The sequence below is a fragment of the Urocitellus parryii genome, chromosome 9 (genome assembly GCF_045843805.1).
Source record: "Urocitellus parryii isolate mUroPar1 chromosome 9, mUroPar1.hap1, whole genome shotgun sequence".
Classification (NCBI taxonomy): Eukaryota; Metazoa; Chordata; class Mammalia; order Rodentia; family Sciuridae; genus Urocitellus; species Urocitellus parryii.
The window spans coordinates 115,687,924-115,708,841 of record NC_135539.1 but is presented as its reverse complement, the minus strand read 5'-3'; the positions used below and the strand labels follow the sequence as shown (position 1 = coordinate 115,708,841).

The 20,918-nt window shown below is 50.8% G+C and overlaps 1 protein-coding gene across 1 annotated transcript in view; it reads left to right on the top strand.

Annotated features, from left to right (window-relative positions):
• The window catches only part of Lgr6 (leucine rich repeat containing G protein-coupled receptor 6), a 116,820-nt gene extending 96,281 nt beyond the window's left edge, over positions 1-20,539 (top strand). Inside the window, exons 7-18 of the mRNA XM_077802619.1 lie at positions 1,800-1,868; positions 4,390-4,461; positions 4,692-4,763; positions 5,823-5,891; positions 7,084-7,155; positions 8,322-8,387; positions 9,577-9,648; positions 10,028-10,099; positions 11,711-11,836; positions 12,842-13,002; positions 16,873-16,953; positions 19,237-20,539. Of these exons, the coding sequence (XP_077658745.1) occupies positions 1,800-1,868; positions 4,390-4,461; positions 4,692-4,763; positions 5,823-5,891; positions 7,084-7,155; positions 8,322-8,387; positions 9,577-9,648; positions 10,028-10,099; positions 11,711-11,836; positions 12,842-13,002; positions 16,873-16,953; positions 19,237-20,492 (2,188 nt within the window). The 3' untranslated portion in view covers positions 20,493-20,539. The remainder of the gene's footprint in view (positions 1-1,799; positions 1,869-4,389; positions 4,462-4,691; positions 4,764-5,822; positions 5,892-7,083; positions 7,156-8,321; positions 8,388-9,576; positions 9,649-10,027; positions 10,100-11,710; positions 11,837-12,841; positions 13,003-16,872; positions 16,954-19,236) is intronic.
• The last annotated feature ends 379 nt before the right edge of the window (positions 20,540-20,918 follow it).

Here is a 20,918-nt window from a genome sequence, read left to right as displayed (position 1 = left end):
TGGAAGCTAATCTACATTTGACACATGGGAGGGGAGGGTGTCTGGTTTGCTAAAGGAGGGAGCAGAGCAGAGTAGAAGGGGTTTTATGCTATAATTACCCAGGATCACCAGGGCAGTCTGAGGGTAATCGGGTAATTAGTGTGTGTATGGAGGGGGACAATTATCTAGCTCTCTGGCTGCCAGACGCTTGTCACTGCTCCTCTGGCCCTTGGTCTGGGTTCCTGGCTCTACCTGTGGACTATTTAGTGTAATGGCCCTGTCATGCAGAGGACCCTGCCATTATCTCTATGTTAACATGATATTTATCACAAAACCCTGCCAAGTGTCACTCTGTAATTAAAGGACCTCCACATGGTTCCCCTGCCCTGGCACCAGTCAGCCATTAACATTGTCAGGAAAGGGGCAGCTTTAAAAGGCTGAGAAGACGAGCTCAGGTCCCCCTGAGAGGCTCCAGAGGGACACTCGAACTGACCCTCCACATATTTACCATTGCCAAGCCTGGAACTGTGCAAGTCAGGACTTCAGAGGCATCAAGATCCCAAATCAGGCACATTTCCACACGGGGCTGAGCAAAGCTCCTGCCTGTGGGGGCTGCTTCTGTTTGTCATGAGCGGTTCTAAATCTTTTCTGATAAAAATAAAAATTTCCCTGTGCCTCTCCCATCTCTCCTGCCTTTCTGCCCTGTCCACCACTCCACAGGGCACCAACACAGAGGCCCCTTGAAAGAGTGAAAGGAACGAAGCCAGGATCACGTTAGGGTCAATATTTGGCTCCTGTTGCCTAAAGAATGCTTTCATGAGCCTCTTTATACAGGGCTATAGATTTTTCTGTGGGACAAATTCCGAGACTGACATCCTGAGTATGGATCATCTTTTAATTTGAAAAACATGTTGGTAAATTGTTTCTAAAAACAAAACAAAAAAAATTGCATGCGTTTAAATTCCCACTTACAGTTTATGAGAAAGCTTATTTCCCCACATCCTTGCCAACTTGGGTTGCCACCCCTTTTAAGAACTACCGTCATTGTTTTCTGATTATGCATGTGATATGTATTCATTGTAGAAAAAAATGAAAAAGAGTTAGAGAAAATAAAGAATAGCTGTTATTATGCAAAGATTTTAAAACACTGTCCATTTTGGTAGAAGACAACAACAGAGACTACGGCCAAAGTAGTCACCTGAGAAACTTTCTGGAATCAAGAAAGGAGCAATGTGTTGAAGATCACCCCATTCGCTGGGCATACCTTTAAATCCCAGCTACTCTGGAGGCTGAGGAGGATCACAAGTTCAAGACCCGCCTTGGAAAACTTAGCAAGTCCTTCCCCCCCATTTCAAAATGAATGAATGAATAAATAAATAAAAGAAAAAGGTTTGTGGTGCACCTCAATGGTGGAGCGCCACTGGGTTCAATCCCCAATAACACACACACACACACACACACACACACACACATCACCCCATTTCTCCTGCCACCTCCCCTCATATCTCCAAAGTCATGAGATACTTTCTGCAGCTTATGGAGACTATTCTGAGAAGGTGGTTCCAGGTATCCACACCCCTGAAGTGTGTCCCCCACTCCAAACGGTTCTGCTGCCAGGAAGGCTCCAAGCCTGAGGATTCATGGAGTAAGAACGGAGTGCAAACATTCCAAAAATATGTTTCCAGACATTGGCAGCTTTATTCAACAGATTGGAAAACCCATCTCTCTGGTCAACCCCAGAGCCAAGTTTCCATTTCTCTGGGACCCTGACATGCCCTGTTAAGCCTCTGTGCTAATGATGGCTCTGCTTTCCGTTCCAGAGACCTGAATTATAACGAGCTGCAGGAGTTCCCCGTGGCCATCCGGACCTTGGGCAGACTACAGGAACTGTAAGCTCCTCTGCTGGTTTCAGCGGGTGTCTCCTTCCAAGGGCAGGGGTTGCAGCCAGCCAGGACCTTGCTCATACCCTTCCCTCCTCACCTCCCCTGGTCCTTGTTAAATCTGTGGCCACTGGCCCTGCTGATTCTCAGCATAGCTCTAAGCGGTCACAGGCCTCCTTAACTTGGCTTTGAGCATCTCCTGGGGGTGTGTCATCAGCCTAAATAGCCCTGGGTCCTTCCAGCCTGGGAAGACACATGGCATGAGCCACCTCCTATGTAGCCTGGGCCTGGCACTGTCCCTGCCTTGGTTGGGATGTGTCCAGAGATGAACGAGGAGAGGCACCGGGGGGCCCATTTACAGGGTTGCTATTCATCACCTTGTCTCTAAGAGGACTGAGAAATTCCCTCTGGTTCCCACAGTCACACTTCATTATTCTATTTGAGCATTCACTGAGCACCACCGGGCCCAGAGATGCACTTAGTGCTAAACAAAGAGCAAGGTAGACATGGGCCTTCCTCAAGGACCCTTCAGCCTTCCACCACACAAAGGAACACGTGGAAAGCAGAACCGGGCAAAGCAGCATGACTCTAACCCGAAATCGAGCAGTGTTCACTAAAATGACCACAGGGGACAGAAAGGTCACGTGAACTGGGGCATCCTGAGATTGGTCTTAAAGGATGAGTGGGGTTCCGGAGAAGTTGCTGCCTCATTTCAGACAGCAGAACAGTGCAGGCAGCCGAGCTGGCAAAGGGATGACCACTGGAGGAAAGCTGCCTTGCTGGAAGGGGGACTCTCAGGACCTGAGAGGTCTAGTGTACAGCTGGGCGGGAGTCAGATTAAGGGCCTGAAATGAGCCCCAGACCTTCAGGCAGAACAGCATCTTCATATTTCAAACAGCCACCTAAGGCCAATAGGACCAGCCCATGCCACCTTCCTCATTTCTTCCAGAAATTTAAAGATGTGAATGCCAAGTGTATGCAGCAGATAAACAATGGCCGAACCAGCCAGAGGAAAGCGTCTGAGGCACTATTGGAAGTCCTCTATTGCCAATGAAGGAATTATTTCCAAAGGAGGGCTGATCGTTTCCCCATTTTTCCTAAGACATGAAAGAAGGATGATGTTTGATCAATCAAGGGGGCATGGAAGAAACAGGATGTGCCAAGGCCTAGGGAAGTCCCCGAGCATTAGGGAAGAGAGAGCAGACACTAAGTTAGCAGGAGCAAGAAAATACATGTACACGGGGTGTGAGTGTGTATGTATCTATCCATCCATCTCTATCCATCTTTGTATCTATCCATACAGATCTATTGATCTATATCTATCCATCCATCCATCTGTATCTACCCATCCATCCATCTATATCTATCTCTTGTCTATCTATCTGTATCTATCTCTACCAATCTTTATTTATCCATCCATCCATTCAAACATTCAACACCTATTTCCTTCTATCCATCCATGTCTATCTCTCATCTACCTGTATCATCTCTCTCTCTCCATCTATGATCACTTATCCATCTCTGCCTACCTACCTATCATCCACTGGGTGAAGGCTACTTGAGAACAGGGACACTGCGTATAAACTTCTTGATCCTTCAAAGTTTGGTCCAGCACAAAACACAAAGGAGGTATTAAAAAATATATATATATATGTTTATATGTGTGTGTGTGTATGTATAATGTATAAAGTGTCTATGTTTGTATATATGTGTGTATATACATGTATATATAAAAGATGAGTGAATAGAAGGAATGAATGAAGTAACAAATAGGACTTGGTGGGTGACATTGGCCTGAGGTGTCCAAGGTAAACTTTTGAGCGAGAGTGCGAAGGTGAAAGCCCCGGTAGGAGAGCAGGAGGGGAGAGGCTCGGGTGAACGAGAGGATGACTAAAAGGGCCTGCTCAGCATGGCTGTGCGGTTTTCAGTATAACATGTGACTTCTTGGGAAATGTTCTTCCCAACTCACCAAACCCATAGTTCCTGGCTTCCGAACCCCAGACCCTCAGCTCCCCATGATGCCGTGCCTGGTCATTCAACCCCTGACTCTGTCCCTTGTCCCTCCTGCTGCTACAGGCGCTTCTATATTTCCTCATTTTAGGGCACTGAGGCCAAGTCAGCCTCCATTCGAGAGACATCCCCTGCCCTGGCTTTCTGCATCCCTGTTTTCCTTCCACAGCCCCTTGGCTTCCTCTGTGGGGACTCACCAGAGCTCCTGACATAAGTGATCCGGGAGAGGGCTCCCCTTTGGGACAGTACTCAGGGTCTTGGCCTTGGCATGCTCTCATGGGCTTCCAGAGGCCTGCGGCCTGGGACTCCACCCCTCACTCTCCTCCCACCATCAGGGGAAAGGATGGATGTGCTGTTGAACCAAGAAAATTTACAGGCAGGATTTGAACCTGGGGCCTCCGGGCTGATGTCTCTTTGGTCTCGCAGTCTATATAATCGTCAGGAAGCCCCAGGGAGTCCCATTTTCTCCCTCTCCATACTTTTCCCCAAGTCCTCACTGCTCCTGGGCGCTGTCTTCCAGGGGGTTCCACAACAATAACATCAAGGCTATCCCTGAAAAGGCCTTCATGGGCAACCCTCTGCTGCAGACAATGTGAGTACTGCCTCTCTGTCTCTAGGTGCTGAGGGTGTTGGTGCAGGGGGAGGACAGAGACTGGGGAGGGCCAGGGCCATTCTTAGAAAGCAGCAGGGGAGCAGGACTATGGGAGAGGGCTAGCCTTCTTCTTTGTCCCTTTCCTGGGAGGAGAAGGTAGCAGAGGTCACCCTTAGTCCCAGCTGAAAGGGGTAAAAACTGAATTAGGTGCTTGGGTCTTTTTCTTCCAGACACTTTTATGATAACCCAATCCAGTTTGTGGGAAGGTCAGCATTCCAGTACCTGCCTAAACTGCACACGCTGTAAGTTGGCATCCGAAGGCTGCCGCAGCCAGGACCTCTCCCACCCTCACTCCTTCTTGCTCTCTCCTGCCTTTGGCCTGCAGATCTCTCACCTGCAAGGCACAGTCCTACTGGGAGACGTGCTCCTCAGGGCTGTAGGCCTCCAGGTCATTCGCCCTATTTCCAGATCTAGCTGGACTTAATGGTCTCCCTTCTCTTCCATGACCCATGGCTTCTTTCCATTTTATAGAAGGAATGTGGGGCTCACAGGTACTGACTGGGCATGAGCCCCCAACCCTTAACTTCTGATCCTGGGCCCATGGCTGCCTCCTCAGGGTCTTTGATGAATTTTTTTGGTGCACTTGTGTGCAGGGAAAAGTGGAGAGGGAGACCCAGCAGTCTAAAGCAGCCTAAGAACCAACAGATTCAAATAAAGCCACAGCAGATGGCAGAACAGGGGAGACCCTTTCTCAGGCTCTATAAGAAACAAACTCCAAGAGTCAAAGACTTTTCCAGAAACACTCAAGAGGTTGCCTTTTAAACGGAGGCAACTGCCTGTGGATTTTTGCTGTTGCTTTGTTGTAAGGTGAGGCCTAAGAGCTGAAATTGATCAGCTCAATCTGGGCTGAGGTGGGCTGAGTCAATTTTAGAAAAATGACTGGCTGGGTTCACACCTGTAATCCCAGCGACTCAGGAGGCTGAGGCAGGAGAGCCGCAAGTTCCAGGTCAGCCTGGGCAACTTAGTAAGATCCTGTCTAACAATAGTAATAATAATAATAATAATAATAATAAAGATCTGGGGATGTAGCCTTAGTGGTAGAGCACTTGTCAAGTATGTGTGGGTTCAATCCTCAGCACGACCAAAAAAATAGCAAGGGGCAAGAAAATGGCCAGTTGGACCCTGCTAAGTATGGTTCAGCCACTGTCAGGGCCAGAGAGGCTGATTTGAGGGAGGCTGGGGGAAAGATGACATTTTCCCAAAAGGTAGAGTCTCTGAATGGGGAGAAGACTGAGGGTTGAGATTCCCCAAAGCTGAGGCGCCCTGACTCACCCCTTAGCACTTGTCGTCTCTGTTTCCAGGTCCCTGAATGGCGCCACGGACATCCAGGAGTTCCCGGACCTCAAAGGCACCAGCAGCCTGGAGGTCCTGTGAGTGGATCCTCTCTTGCCTTCTCCTGCTCTGCCTCCCCAGCTTCACTCCCAGGAGTTCTTGCCTGCCTCCTGACCCTGGGGGGCAGGGTCCCTGGCCTGCCTCTGCTCCTGGTGCTGTCCAGGGTCTAGGGCCATCTCTATGTGCACTGCCTCCAGGCCAGGCAGGGGTGGCAGGATGGGGCTGAGGCAGCTGGTTTTCCCTGACTTCAGAGGTTCTAACCCCGGGCCCTGGGTGCAGAGGACTCTGGACCCAGAGCCGAGTTGTGAAAACCCACCTCCCGTGTCTTTCTGAGGCTTGATTCTAACAAAGACTTTCTCAGATCACCCATGACTGCATTCTGTGGTGTGGGGAAGGGGTATCAGTGCATAGTAGGCCCTCCGAACCATTTAAATGAATGAATGAAACAATCAGGCAAACACCCAGGGGGATTGTTAGAAAGTGAACTCCCCGCCCCACATCACACAGCTTATTCATGACATTTGGAGACTGGATTGCTTCTCTGTGTCTCTATTGTCTTCCCCCTAGATTTGCTGGCATGTGGGAATTTTTTCACGAGGGAAATAATAGTTCCCCAAGGATGACCTTGGCCTTGGATCTTTACTGGGACACCCTGTGCCCAAGCCAAGCCCATTCTCCAATCTGTCTCCACTACCCTCTCCACGCTGGCCCCTGGGTCCTTCCCTCTTTCTCATCTCTGCTCCCTCCCGCTAGGCATAGGGAGGGAACTCTATGCTTCATTCCCAGGGTTCGACTAGAACTTTTTTCTCTCTATTCTCTGTCATGGCCATTCTTCTTCTCTTAAGCCTCTAGAGCACATAAGATTTAGTCCTACAGGCTTAGTTGCTGGAGACCATTATGATGCTCAGGAAGGGGATCAGATGGGATGGGTGGGTGGGGCTGAGCCTGCAGGGACTGCCTGTCAAGCAGAGCCCTTGGGCTGGGTCTCTCTCTCCCTCTCTCCACTTCCCACCCCTAGTTCCTCCAGGCCTAGAGGAGTTTGGCACTCAGATGCCACGGCCTGCTCCTTTCTGTCCCTGGAACCCCGCCCCTGCCCTGTCTCTCCAACCACTTCTTTCTTTTGTCAGCTCTGTCCTCCCACGACAATATCGGGTCCAGAGCTGGAGAACCACAGCTGGGAATGGCAGGGCCCTGGGCCTGGTGCCAGCTCTGTCTCTGTTCTCCCTGCAGGACCCTGACCCGCGCAGGCATCCGGCTGCTCCCACCGGAAATGTGCCAGCAACTGCCCAGGCTCCGAGTCCTGTGAGTGGCTCACAAGCATTCCACTGTCTTGGCATCATGCACCTTCCCCCATGTCCCAGCAAAGGCCTCCCCTGCTTCCTTCTGTCCCTCTGGGTCACATCTTTCTGGAGAGGGGGGCAGCTTAGGTTCCTTCTGAGAACCTGCCCCAGAGAGCCTGGGTTGTCCTGTTGTTCAGTATAAAGATGATGGTTTTTGGAGTCAGACCTGGGTTGTTTGAGGCCCAGCTCGGCCCCTCATTGGCTGCATTAATTGGAGTCACCCTTTAATTTCTCTGAACTGCAATCTTTTATCTGTAAAAGGAGTACAGTTGTAAGCATTGAAAAATATGTGTTAAGTACCTAGCATACCATAGGTGCTCAATAAAAGGCATCATTACTCGAATTTATACAAGAAAGGTCATTCCTTTTGGGAGTGTGAAGATACCTAAGTGACCTATAAAGTAAGTCAAGGTTTTTTTGTTTTTGTTTTTGTTTTCCCCCTCTCTCTTTCTTGGCTCCAACTTAAATCTGAGACTCTTCACCAGGGTACATAGATCCACTGCTCAGGAAGGGTATGCTGACACACAGGTGTCCTGAGATGTGAGTTCCAGAGCCAGTCTTGCCACTCTCCAGTGGTGTGTCCCTGGACAGATTCTGTTCTAAGGTTCTGGGCCTCATGTTCCTCATCTGGTAGGTGAAGGCACTAAGCCAGCTGTTCCCTTAGGGCCCCAACTCTGATCTTCCCTACCGACACTATAAACAGTGGCTTTAGGTACTATGGACTTCAGTTGGCACAGACAGGTTTGCTCAGTGGTGCCCAGGTTCCCTTTGGCTGTCTTGGTGTCCTGCTTCCCACTCAGCCTCTCTCCTCAGGTCCTCTCTCCACCACAGCCCTCTCCCCTCCTGCTCCACTTCCCCAGGATGCCTCCGGGGTTCTTCTGGTGGATACTGCCCTATTGAGAAAAATACCAGTAAGGTATTTATAGGCCCGGTGAGGACCAGGGCTCAGCAAGGGGACATGAAGAGAGGTCTAACTGAGGAGGCTGCTATCCTCCACTGCAGTGTTCCTATAGGGTCCCTATGACCTTTGACTACTTGACAAGAAAGCACAGCCCTGGCCAGAGCTCCTTCTCCTGCCCCCACATAGCCACTGCTTTGCCCCAGCCCTGGCCTTTCTCTCTTCCCCAGGGAGCTGTCTCACAATCAAATTGAGGAGCTGCCCAGTCTGCGCAGGTGTGAGAAGTTGGAGGAAATGTGAGTTTGGGGGCTGAGGGAGACAAAGGCAAGCCAGACTTGACAGGTCTGAGGGGAGGATCAGCCAGGGGCGAATCAGGCTCAGAATTTTCTCCCTTCTCTGAGTTTGTTGAACAAAAGCATTAGGGATGAGAGCCTGGGAGAGGACTGGATATGGCCCCTAGGACTCACAGCAGACGACAGACCCAGGAGCTGGAACCCTAAAGGAGTCTCAAGGTGGCTCCTTATGAGTCAACAGCAACAGAAATACAGCAGAAGATGAGGGCCAGGGCTTTGGCTCAGTAGTGAAATGCTTGCCTAGCATGTGTGAGGCCTGGGTTCAATCCCCAGCACTGGGGAAAATTAAAAAAAAAAAAAAAAAAAGAAGAAGCTAGAAAGTAAAACTCAGTAGTGATAAGAAAAAGGCCACATTAGGGCCTGGTGGGCTGGATGTGGGAAGGGTTCAGAGGAGCTGGAAGCACCCTGCATTTTGGAGTGTGCACACTCATTTCCACATGCCCATAAACATACACGCACACACACACACACACACACACACTCACACTCTCCAACATCCCCCTCCCTGCCCCCCGGATTCAAGTTTCACAAGGAAAAACATCACTTTAAAAAATTCTCTAAGCCCTATTCACCCAGCTCCTGTTTTCTCAAACTAATATGGCATCCTAGGCCTCTGTGCATTTATATTTTGCAGGGCACTCCTTTGTAGAGTCTGGGCTAGAAAATGTGTAAGGGTCTGTCCTGTTTGTCTGTGGCTCTTTGACATTGCTGGGGCCCAGGATCCATCTCACCAGTTTAGTGAGCTCTGCTTCCTGGCTCAGGCCAGTCTGTTGGGCTGTCCAAGGTCTGGGCGGTGCTCTGCCGCTGGGCTGGGATCTGGAGGACCCATGGCAGTGGGGGAGTGAGGGGCAGTTCAGCTGGGCTGGGAGCCAGGCCCGGTGGGAACATTGGAAGCTGACTCCCTTTTGGGCCACAGGGATGGTTTTGTGGCTTTGTCTCCTGACCCACTTACCCAAGGCAACCGGATCCCCTTGTGCTCCCTTTAATTCTGGTGACATCCGCGGGCTGGGCCCTTTCTTCCTGTGCCAGGAGAAGTGGGGGGCTCTTCTTTCTTCTTCCCAGTGCTCAGGGGGCGTGGATCAGAGCCAGAGTCTGAGCCCAGAGGCTCATCCAACCTCTCTTGCTGCCCTAGCGGCCTCCAACACAACCGAATCTGGGAAATCGGAGCTGACACCTTCAGCCAGCTGAGCTCCTTACAAGCCTTGTGAGTACCTGCAGCACCCAGGGGTGGGCCCTGGAGGAGCCAATGCCAGGCTCATACCCATAGCACATGTGATCAGTGTCCACATATGTGACATGCACGGACTTCCTGTTCCACCGCCCCTACCCCCATCACACACAGAGGACAAGAAGTACTTCCCCCTACAGATGGTACTCAGGGGCCATGTGGCTCTAGAACCAAGCTGCTATGTCCCTGTTTCTGATGCCACAACCAGGCTGGGAGTTGGACAGCAGCAGGTATCTTCCCCCAAAGGCTAAGGTCACTGCAACTGGAGGGAGGTCAGATGGGAGGAAGAGCCCAGGTGGGAACAATGAGAACTCCACATGCCACCATCCTCTCCTGTCACACTCTTTGTCCACAGGGACCTAAGCTGGAATGCCATCAGATCCATCCACCCAGAAGCCTTCTCAACACTGCGCTCCCTGGTCAAGCTGTAAGTGCCCACTCACTCTCCTCTAGGATGCTAGGGACCAATTGGAACTGTGGGATGTCCAGTGGGGGTAGGAGAAACACCCCTGATTAGGGACATGCATTAAAGTTTGACCACACATGCCAGGGAGATGGGCTCCAGCCTAATCAATCATTCTGACAGTCCGTTTGACACACTGTGGGGCCTGATAAACAGAATCCACCTCTTGCAAGCTCCAGAACATCATCTGCTAATGTTCTGCAACATTTTGGCAGCCAAAGTCCTCCCCCTGTCCCCCGTCCCATCCCCCACTCCACCTCCAGCCTTTCGATGCTCTACATGCACCAATAAAGGGGGTGTATGGGCCTGGAACTCTTCAACACAAGAGGGTGGTGGCTGTTGGTGGACCCAGGGTCTCAGAGAGCTCAGGGGTCCTGCTTGACATTACTCTAAAGGCTGCCATTCTGCAGAACAGCCGGGGACCAGAGGTCTGCTAATTTATTTAGAATGTAAATAGGGAGCTTGTAGGTTTGGCCACGTGGCCTTTATTTCAGGGGCTGCCACACTCTGTGGTACAGGTTATTGGCTGCACCAGGGATCCTCCTGATCTCCTACCTCCCTGTTTTCCAAGTCGAGTGTCCCAAAGGCAGGCCGGCCCCAGGAGGTCCTTTTCTAATAACACAGAGACCCCTTTGGGCTAGCTCCAGCACTGGCTGCAGAGCCCCAGGCCTCATGTCACAGGTGACATCTCCAAGGTCCAGAGGGAGAGGCTCAGAGCCGAGGACAGAGCCCAGGACTCCCAGGCTGCAGTCTCTCCCCAGGCTGCGGCTCTCTGGGCTCTGGGCTGTGACCTTGCAAAACTCTCACCTCCGTCTTCCCTCTCCTGTTTGCTGTACTCCTGCCAGATAGGTAGGGCAGATATTTTTATCCTTTGAAAGATGAGGACATTGGAACTCAGGCAGATTTGTGACTCCCTTTGGTTACACAGGGAGTTGGTGACAGTGCCAGGTTTCCTGCCTTCCAGTCCAGGGCTATTTCCACCACGCACCGTCTGTGGTGGTGGTGTTTGCTTTGGAGCCTCGGCTTCCTCTCATGCATCTCCAGTGGAGGACCATGTACGACGTCCTCAGCTCTGGCTCCAGAAGGCACCGTAGGGCGGGATGGATGACCCAATCCCCACGGTATCCAGATGCCCAGCTCTGTCCTATCCCCAACTCTGGCCTCTGTAGCATCAGAATAGCAGAGCAAAGAAAGGAGGAGGAAGCCAACCGCAGACAGATCCCCTAGGGGGATGGGCAGGGATTCCTGGATGGGAATCAGACCTGGATACAGGAGCTGTGTCTGAGGGGCTCTGTTACCTCTAAATTGGGACAGCTTGGCATTAAGTGGTACATAGCTGGCACTTGGTGTTTGTTGAATGACCACATGAATGAATACGTTGTGGATGGTGGCTCTGGCAACTCTTGACCACACTCCTCCCCGGCGTGTAATGCCGTCTTCTCTCTGTGCTCATCTTCTGTCCTTTGCTCCTCTCCTCTTGCTTCCATCCCAGGCACACTGGCCACACCCTCTGCACAGCCCTGCCCCCTCAGCAATCCCACTGACTGCCAATAACCCTGCCATCCACTGTCCTAGGGACCTGACAGACAACCAGCTGACCACACTGCCTCTGGCTGGGCTGGGGGGCCTGATGCATCTGAAGCTCAAAGGGAACCTGGCTCTGTCTCAGGCCTTCTCCAAGGACAGTTTCCCAAGACTGAGGTGAGGGCCTGGCTTTTCCCCCCACACCTGGGTATGTTTGCCCGGGGTCTGCTGGAGGCCAGGGAGGGACAGGGAGAAAGCCATGGGACCTCACCCCAAGAGGAGCCTATGGCTTGGAGTGTATCTGAGACTGCACGGGAAGGCTCCCTGGGCCTCCTGGGAGTCTGGCCTCCTACATGCCTCCTCTTCCTCTTCATCTCTTTCTAGCATTTTCCCCACCCCAAGTACCACTCCTAGGGAACACTGGAACATACCAGGGTGGTAGTAAGCGGGGTTGAAGGCCCCTGGACCTCCTCACTGTGCCTGGTTCCACATAGCCAGGCTGTCCGTCCTCACTTTGGCAGCATCTGGGTCCCTGGAATCAGGGCAGAGCCCAGGGCATGATGAGTGGAAAACAAACTGCACAGCCCGTCCCTGGTGTTAATGACATCCAGGCCTCCTCCGTGCAGCGGCAGCAGCAGTGCAGCCTGTGTGGCCCGAGCCTTGTCTACTATAAACTAATGAAGTGCCCAAGGCATTTGCCCTCACCCTCCAAGGACACCCTGTCCAGCTCTGATGTGCCCACAGGGGAAGGCGAGGTTCTGGGTCTCACAGAGGGCAAGGGCAGAGCATCCCTAGGAGAATCCCTGCTTCCTGCAATATGAAAGAAGAGCCGCAGCCTAGGCTGGGGAGCAGAGCACTGCAAGTGCTGTGTGACCTTGGGGAAGTTGCTTCCTACTCTGAGTCTGCTAAGAGTCCTCCTTCAATAAAGGGCAGACATTTCTGTCCCCATCTCAGTTCTGAGGATGAATGAGGAAAAGACTGGCATGTGCCCAGAGCCCCTCAGAGTCAGGGTGCAAGATTCTTAACAAATCAAATCCTCGAGGCTGCTGGCATGGTGAGCAGGACACTTTGTGGTTGAAGGGCAGGGACTTAGTCCCCAGTTCTTGGGCTGGGGAATCTCTTAACTCAGGACTAATGTCTGAGACTCCAAACATAATGAGGCAGCCCCTCTCCCATCCTCAGGATTCTGGAGGTGCCCTATGCCTACCAGTGCTGTGCCTATGGGGTCTGTGCCAGCTTCTTCAAACCCTCTGGGCAGTGGCAGGCAGAGGACTTCCACCTGGAGGAGGAGGAGCCTCCAAGGAGGACCCAGAGCCTCCTTGCTGGACAAGCAGAGAACCACTGTGAGTGACGGGGGGGGGGGGGGCGCCTGGACTGGGGGGTGGGAGCTGTAGAGAGGAAGTTAGGGAGGAGGCTTGGGGGGCCTGGAAGGGAATCTAAGAGGGGCAGCTGAGGGAGGCCTGGGGGTGGCTGCTAGTGACCTGGGAGGAACTCTCCCTCTGTTTGCGCCTGACTCTCTAATGCAACACCCCAAAGGTACTTAGGGGAGACATAATGATGGTAACAATGGCAACAGTAACATCTCAACAGGTTCCTCCTTTGCGATTCACCAAGTACCTCACAGGTGCTGTCACTGTTAGTATCCTGCCCCTGGGGCTCACATATTTCTTTGTGGTTGCCTTCTCTGACACATGGGCCCTTCAGCCTCAGGGCATTCTAGGAGAAAACAGACCTGAACCAAGTAGGATTGAATTAAATCAATTGAATTAAACCTGCTTCCAGAAAAAAAAAAAAATCTGGACACAATATGTCCTACAACCAAAAGGAACATTGTAGAAATTATTGTCCTCCAAGGGTATCCTGCACCTCCCATCTCCTGCGAGTCTGAAAGCGAGACTTCAATGGTCACTATACACAAGAGGGTTTCACTGAGATCTGTCTTGGGCCAGATCTATTTCTGGAAGAGTTGGGGTGAAAGGGGAAGATTGGGGTGGACAGCCAGGGGTTCTGAGGAACTGTGCACTAAGAGGTGTCTTGGTTGAAGGGCAGAGAGCAGTGCTCCCCCACCCCCCGCCATGTTACTGAACATAAGAAGAACTAGGAGAGAGAGAAACAAGTCCTGCTTCTTGCATTCCTTTTTCCATCTTGAGCTTCCTCTCTGTACTCTCTCAATGGAGAAGTTGAACTGAAAAATTAAATCTAAGTATGTAAGAAAAACATCTCATAATGGGGTAAGCAGAATTAGGTCTAAACCCAACTATAGCTTTCACCAGTTGGGTTGCCTTAGATAAGTTGTTTAATCTTACTGACACTCCATTTTCTTGTCTTTAAATGAGAAAGATAGCTGGGACCAGTGGCACATACCTGTAATCCCAGCTACTTGGAGGCTGAGGCAGGAGGATCTCAAGTTTGAGGGCAGTCTCAGCAATTTAGAGACCCCTTCAGCAACTGACTGAGACCCTGTCCCCAAATACAAAAATAAAAAGGGCTGGGAATGTAGCTCAGTGGTAAAAGCACCCCTGGGCTCCCCAGCACCAATAAAATAAAAATGAAGGAGAAATATAATACATTTCTCATAGGGTGTTGGGAGGCTTGAAAGAGTCCATGTAAGGTGAAGTGGGTTTACCACTGCTGCTGCTGAGAACTTGGATCTCCTTCTGGCATGAGGACAGTTTAGTAGTGTAGCTCAGGATATAGCCGTGGAGGCTGAACCTTGAGTGGGCAGTCTGGGGGTTTCTGAGACCCTCACTCCCAGTCCACCAAAGCCCCTCCTAGGGAGGGCACAAGGACCTGACAAGGAGGTTCACAGGTCCCAGCAGCTGTCTGAGCCAGCAGACAGCTGTCCCCAGGGGACATTCCCGGATGTCTGCTACACACTCCCTCAGGGGGCTGGAAGGAGGAATGGAAACTTTCCTTCCTCAAGGTGAAACTTTCCACCGGGGCTTAAGTCTTGGAGAACCACAGGGCGTCGAGCTCGTGGGCTGCCTGCCGCCTGTAATGGGAGCTAGGGCAGGGCCCCCCACTTCCTGTGGGAGCAAACGAGCCTCGAGTAGGAAAGCCAGGAGCCCTGCTCCAGCCAGATTCGATTTCCTCCTTGTTTGAAGAGTGGTTACTTAACACCTTGGCCATGACTTTCCCAGCCTCAGACAGAGTCCATTGATTTCACCCCTTGTGTTTCATTCATGCATTTTGATTTCAAAGAATTGCTAAGCCCCATTCTGGAGGGGCAGGCAGGGAATGAAAGGTAGAGAAGGAAGGAAATGCCAGGACTCTGTGGGCACGCCTCAGCCTACCCACCCTAATGCTGTCCCAGGCCAAGGCCACAGTCTTCCAGCCTCCTGGGAAAACTACCAACTGAAGGTGTTTACTCTTTAAGTGGGGAAGAAGAACCCACACAGGAAATAGACCTTCGAGCCAAAGATGGGCACAAGTGCAACAGAGTCACTATCCATTCCCTTATGATGAAGAGTCCGTAAGGACTGTCTTTTAAACCTGAAGAATGTACAGGTGCCTTTAAAAGACAAGCAGCTCTTTTTGCCAGTTGGATCCTCAGGTACTTTTCCAAGTGTGACTTCAGAAACTTATATTTTATTCTTTAAAAAAAGTCTTTCATTGATGGATTGTGTTTATAAAAGAAAGTTGTGTCTTTATAGTTAGAAGCTATTTCAGAGAGCCATTTCAAAGTTCTTATAGAATTTTGAGACCCTGAGATGTCTGATCCCCTAGAGTCCACAGGTCCTGGTTAAGAAATATTGCAATAGGGCTGGGGGTGTGGCTCAAGGACCTGCATTTGATCCCCACCACTGCAAACAAAACAGAAAACCCACCCAAGATCCAAAAACACCCCCCAAACTGCAATAGTAAATAAGAAAAAAGAAAAATCTCATTTCATTCAAAGATGCTACAGAATTTCTCCAATGATGGATTTGCCTTTCCATCTCTGTTTTATCCTACTAACCTAGAATTGTAGAACTGCAGCTTAGAATTGGAAGGAACATTAATGATTGTCTAGTCCAAACTCTGACTCAGGGTAGAAGTGCATCCTCTCACACTGGGAACTGTCTAGTTCAATAACTCCAGTGATAAATAATGTCTAGCTTATGCATCTGTAAACCTCCCCCCACCTTCCCACTCCCCAATCCCCCAAACAATCCATCTCTCCATGATTGTTGAACATCTGGGCTCTGTAATCAGACAAACCTGGATTTGTATTCTGGTCTGTCATCACTAGCCAGAGGAAGCCACTTTATTTCAGTGAGCCTCAGTTTCCTTATCTGACACCTGCCTCATGTGGCTACTGTGACAATGAGGACTCACAAAGAGAGGAACAACTCAAGGAATGTTAACCCTTGTTGAAAAGTAAATCCATCAGTTGACACAGGGCCTTGTAGCATGACAGTTTGTCTCCATAAGCCCCTCGTGAGCAGGACCATCTTTTATTCATTCCTGAATTCCTCTGCACTTCCAGTTCTTAAGTGTAGTTGGCATCATATTCAGAACACATGGGTCCACTGAGCACCTGCTGAAGAGCTAGAACATCTTCATTTGAACCATACTTTGCCTCCTTCTATATAATCCATCGGCTGATGTTGGTTCTACCCTCTGGGACAGAACAGCATGTAGAAGTGTAACCCCTTTATATCAACAGGCTTTCAGCTCTTAGACAGCCATTATATCCCCACTTACGCTTGCCTTCTCCAAGCCAACCATCCCCCAGCTACTTTATTTCTCACACAAATGACTTCTGCTCCCCCACTCTCCCTGGCTCATCTCTGAACACACTGCAGCTCACAGAGGTCCTCCTTCATGTTTATTGTTTGCCACTGGACATGGAATTACAATGACCTCCTGACCAGAGTGGAGAACAGTATGATCCGTAGCTCCCATTATTAGGGCAGCAACGGCCCAAATTCTAAGTACTCGTGAACTACAGCTGATCGGAGAGGACAGGCGAGGGCTGAGAACAGAAAGAACAGGACTAATCATAACATTTGGTGTTCAGAACCCGCAATGGACATGATCCATATGTGAATAATAGGAAGCCGACCAAATATTTACACTCAAGGGTAGAAGCAGATGTTCAGAGCTGCTGGATGACCAGGACTGAACAGTTAATCAGCGACACATCTACTTAAAAGGGTAGAGGTTAGGAGAAAGGTGGAACGGTGACATCAAGGTCCAGGCCTGAGCCACATTTTCATCTCCTCTCTCAGATGACCTGGACCTGGATGAGCTCCAACTGGAGATGGAGGACTCAAAGCCACACCACAGTGTCCAGTGTAGCCCTATTCCAGGTGAGATCGGTGGCCTGGGAATGGAGAAGGGGCACCCACCCACCTAGAGAGAGGCCGGTTCAGGTGGCCCATCTGTAGCTAAGCGTCAGGCACGGTCTTTGCCTGATTCCCATCTTAGGGGAAGGAAAGCCTCTTCTCATTATTCCTGAGGAAGGAGGTTGTTCTGTCCCTTGGGTGGCTACTATTACATGGGGAATGTCAGAATGAGGGTGGAAGGGTGACAGGCAGTCAAGCAACCTCTGCAAAACAGTTATTTAGAGGTTATGTTCTCATGGAGGACAGAAGCAAGAAAGAATGCCTTGAACCCCCTGCTCAGGGGACATGAGGCTGCTTCTGAGCACTCCCTCAATCTAAAAACCATCTCACAGAATACTAGAGTCACGAGGGACTAAGTCACCTTCTCCAGTCCTCACTGCTCCATCCCAGCAAGATTACAGTTTCTTTACTAAAATCCTCCATGGTGCAAAATCTCCAGTGTTCCTGGATAATTCCTACACCAGTACTGTCTCACCTTTACCGCAGAGGAAGCCTCGTCTGGAGTCATCCAACCCAAAGCCATTTTTTAAAAAAATGTATTATCTTTTTTAAAAAAACCTTTATTCGTTCATTCATTCATTCATTCATTTTATTCATTTATTTTTATTTGGTGCTGAGGATCAAACCCAGAGCCTCACACGTGTGAGGCAAGCACTCTCCAGCTGAGCCATAGTCCCAAAGAAAGAAAGAAAATTCTTTCTCCTCAGTACAATTTAGCCTAAGATGTTGAGAGTGAAAAAGTCCCTTCCCTGTGTACAAAATGTTAACCAACAATGCTAGAAGGCAGCAGCAGTCTGCTGCTCAGGCCAGGAACTTTTATTCAGAACGAACAGAAAGTGATGAACAGCTGGCTTTTCCTCTTTCATCCCACCTCCATTTTCCAGGCTTCAATTTTTATTTCAGATCCCTTAACCTCTCCCTTCCCCTTTCTAAACCCTGGAGCGCTGGCCTGACCTTGCCTAACACCAGCTCTCAGCACTTAGTGATAATAGCACGCTCCCTAGCGCCAGCTCAGAGCCAGAGCACTGACCCAACCTAGAGGAAGCAGGTGTTTTTTTTTGTTTTTTTGTTTTTTTTTTTCACTTGGAAGTCCATGTGCTTTTTTTTTTTTTTTTAATTCAAACTGCCACAGAAATATCACCTCTGAAAACCAGTAACCAACAGGGATGAGGTAAAAGAGGAAGTTTCCAAAAACAAGGTTTAACTTAAACTTGCTTTTAAAATAGCTCATAAAAATGGTCAAATAAATTATGGTACATCATATGGTGGAGTATTTATGACACAGCCATTGAGATATGGTTTTTCAAAATATAAGGATATGGAAAAAGTGTACAAACATCACAAAATTTAACTTAAAGAGAATAAAAATCTCTATTCAGTCAAATCCCAATTTAGTTAAAAAAATCCGCATGTATACGTACATTTTAGAAGAAATTCTGTAAGGAAACATGCCAAAATAATGACTTCTCTCTAAGAAGAGAATTTTTCCATGTTATATTTTCAAAATTTCTACAATTACCATCTATTATTTCATAATTAGAAAAAATGTTTTAAAAGTAGCTCCTGCAAAAGCCTCTCAAATTCCCAAACCACCTAGCAATACATTGAGAAACAAGAGTCTGAAGCCAAAGGAAATGAAGAAATAATATGTCCAAAGTCATAAAGTGATTTAAGAACAGACTCTGAGAAGAGTGGTGGGAAACACCAGGATCTCACCCATCTAGTGCAAAGTCAGGTTGGAAAACCTCAGAAGTCCTCTATGTTTTGATTATTTGTTTTCCTCCCACATTCTGATTGACAGATGAATATGAAATCTGCCTATACCGTTCTCAGCAAGGGAAAGCCAGACTGGTATGATAGCCCGTCAGGGCTCATCCACAATGGAGTCCTTAGTGGGTCACTGGGCAGAGCCTCAGCAATAAGAGTGTTACTGTCTGGGCAGCCCCTCAAAGGACTGTGTCTCTACTACTGCAGTAGTATCCCCAGTTCTGGTGCCCATCTGTCTCTTCCATCCTTCCAAATGTTGCTCCTTTGGAAAGATGGACTTATCGTTTCTTGAGTGTAGTAATTGGGATTGCGCTTTGGGTATCAGGAGGAGGGTTAGTGTTCACTCCGTTTGCAGCTCTTGGAGCGCAGAGGCCAAGTCAGCCTCCCTCAGGCCAGGGTTTCTGTTCGGGCAGAGGCTCTCTCCCAGGACCAGTCGCGGCAGCCTCGGCCAGGGGTGACGTCCGTCCCTCTCTCCTACAGGCCCCTTCAAGCCCTGCGAGCACCTCTTTGAGAGCTGGGGCATCCGCCTGGCCGTGTGGGCCATCGTGCTGCTCTCCGTGCTCTGCAACGGGCTGGTGCTGCTGACCGTGTTTGCCGGCGGGCCCATGCCCCTGTCCCCGGTCAAGTTTGTGGTAGGTGCGATCGCCGGCGCCAACACCTTGACGGGCATCTCCTGTGGCCTTCTGGCCTCCGTGGACGCCTTGACCTTTGGCCAGTTCGCCGAGTACGGAGCCCGCTGGGAGACGGGGCTGGGCTGCCGGGCCACGGGCTTCCTGGCCGTCCTGGGGTCCGAGGCGTCGGTGCTGCTGCTCACCCTGGCCGCCGTGCAGTGCAGCGTCTCCGTGTCGTGCGTGCGGGCCTACGGGAAGGCGCCCTCGCTGGGCAGTGTCCGAGCCGGGGCCCTGGGCTGCCTGTCGCTGGCAGGGCTGGCCGCCGCCCTGCCGCTGGCCTCGGTGGGAGAGTACGGGGCCTCCCCGCTCTGCCTGCCCTACGCCCCGCCCGAGGGCCAGCCGGCCGCCCTGGGCTTCGCGGTGGCCCTGGTCATGATGAACTCCTTCTGCTTCCTGGTGGTGGCCGGTGCCTACATCAAACTCTACTGCGACCTGCCGCGGGGCGACTTTGAGGCCGTGTGGGACTGTGCCATGGTGAGGCATGTGGCCTGGCTCATCTTCGCGGATGGGCTCCTCTACTGTCCCGTGGCCTTCCTCAGCTTCGCCTCCATGATGGGCCTCTTCCCTGTCACCCCCGAGGCCGTCAAGTCTGTCCTGCTTGTGGTGCTGCCGCTGCCTGCCTGCCTCAACCCCCTGCTCTACCTGCTCTTCAACCCCCACTTCAGGGATGACCTTCGGAGGCTCTGGCCGGGCCCAGGAGCTCCTGGGCCCCTGGCCTACGCTGCTGCCAACGAGCTGGAGAAGAGCTCCTGCGATTCCACCCAGGCTCTTGTGGCCTTCTCTGATGTGGATCTCATTCTGGAAGCTTCTGAGGCTGGACGGCCCCCTGGGCTGGAGACCTATGGCTTCCCCTCAGTGACCTTCATCTCCTGTCAGCAGCCAGGGGGCCCCAGACTGGAGGGAAGCCATTTTATAGAGCCAGAGGGAACCCACTTTGGGAATCCACAACCCTCTGTGGATGGAGAACTGCTGCTGAAGGCGGAGGGAGCCACATCCTCAGGAGGGGGCTCGTCGGCGGGTGGGGGCTTCAGGCCCTCGGGCTCAGTCTTTGCCTCACACTTATAAATGTCCTTCCCCCTTCTTCTCTTTCCATCTCTTCCCTTCCTTCTCTCCCCACTCCCTCAATGATGGCTGCTTATAAAATAAATACAACCTAAACTCACCAGTGTGATCCACAGCAGGGCCTGGTTCTGTTGGTCTCCTCTCTCTGTGACCATCACCAGTGAGGGCTTCTTGGCCCAGTATCCCCTTGGCCCTCCTCATCTTCACCTTCATGCTGCCTCTTCCCTGTCAGGTCCAAAGCTGTGGACCAGAGACCTGGAAATTTGCTTAAGGGTAAGGAGTGAAATAAAAGACAGGGAAGGAGGTGGGGACCCGATAGGGCCAGGATCATGGCACAGTGGACACGGAGACACAACAGAAAAGGGGGCCACCAAGGGCATTTGGCATCTCCCCTTTGACTTATGCATAGGATATAAAACGTGTTCTGTG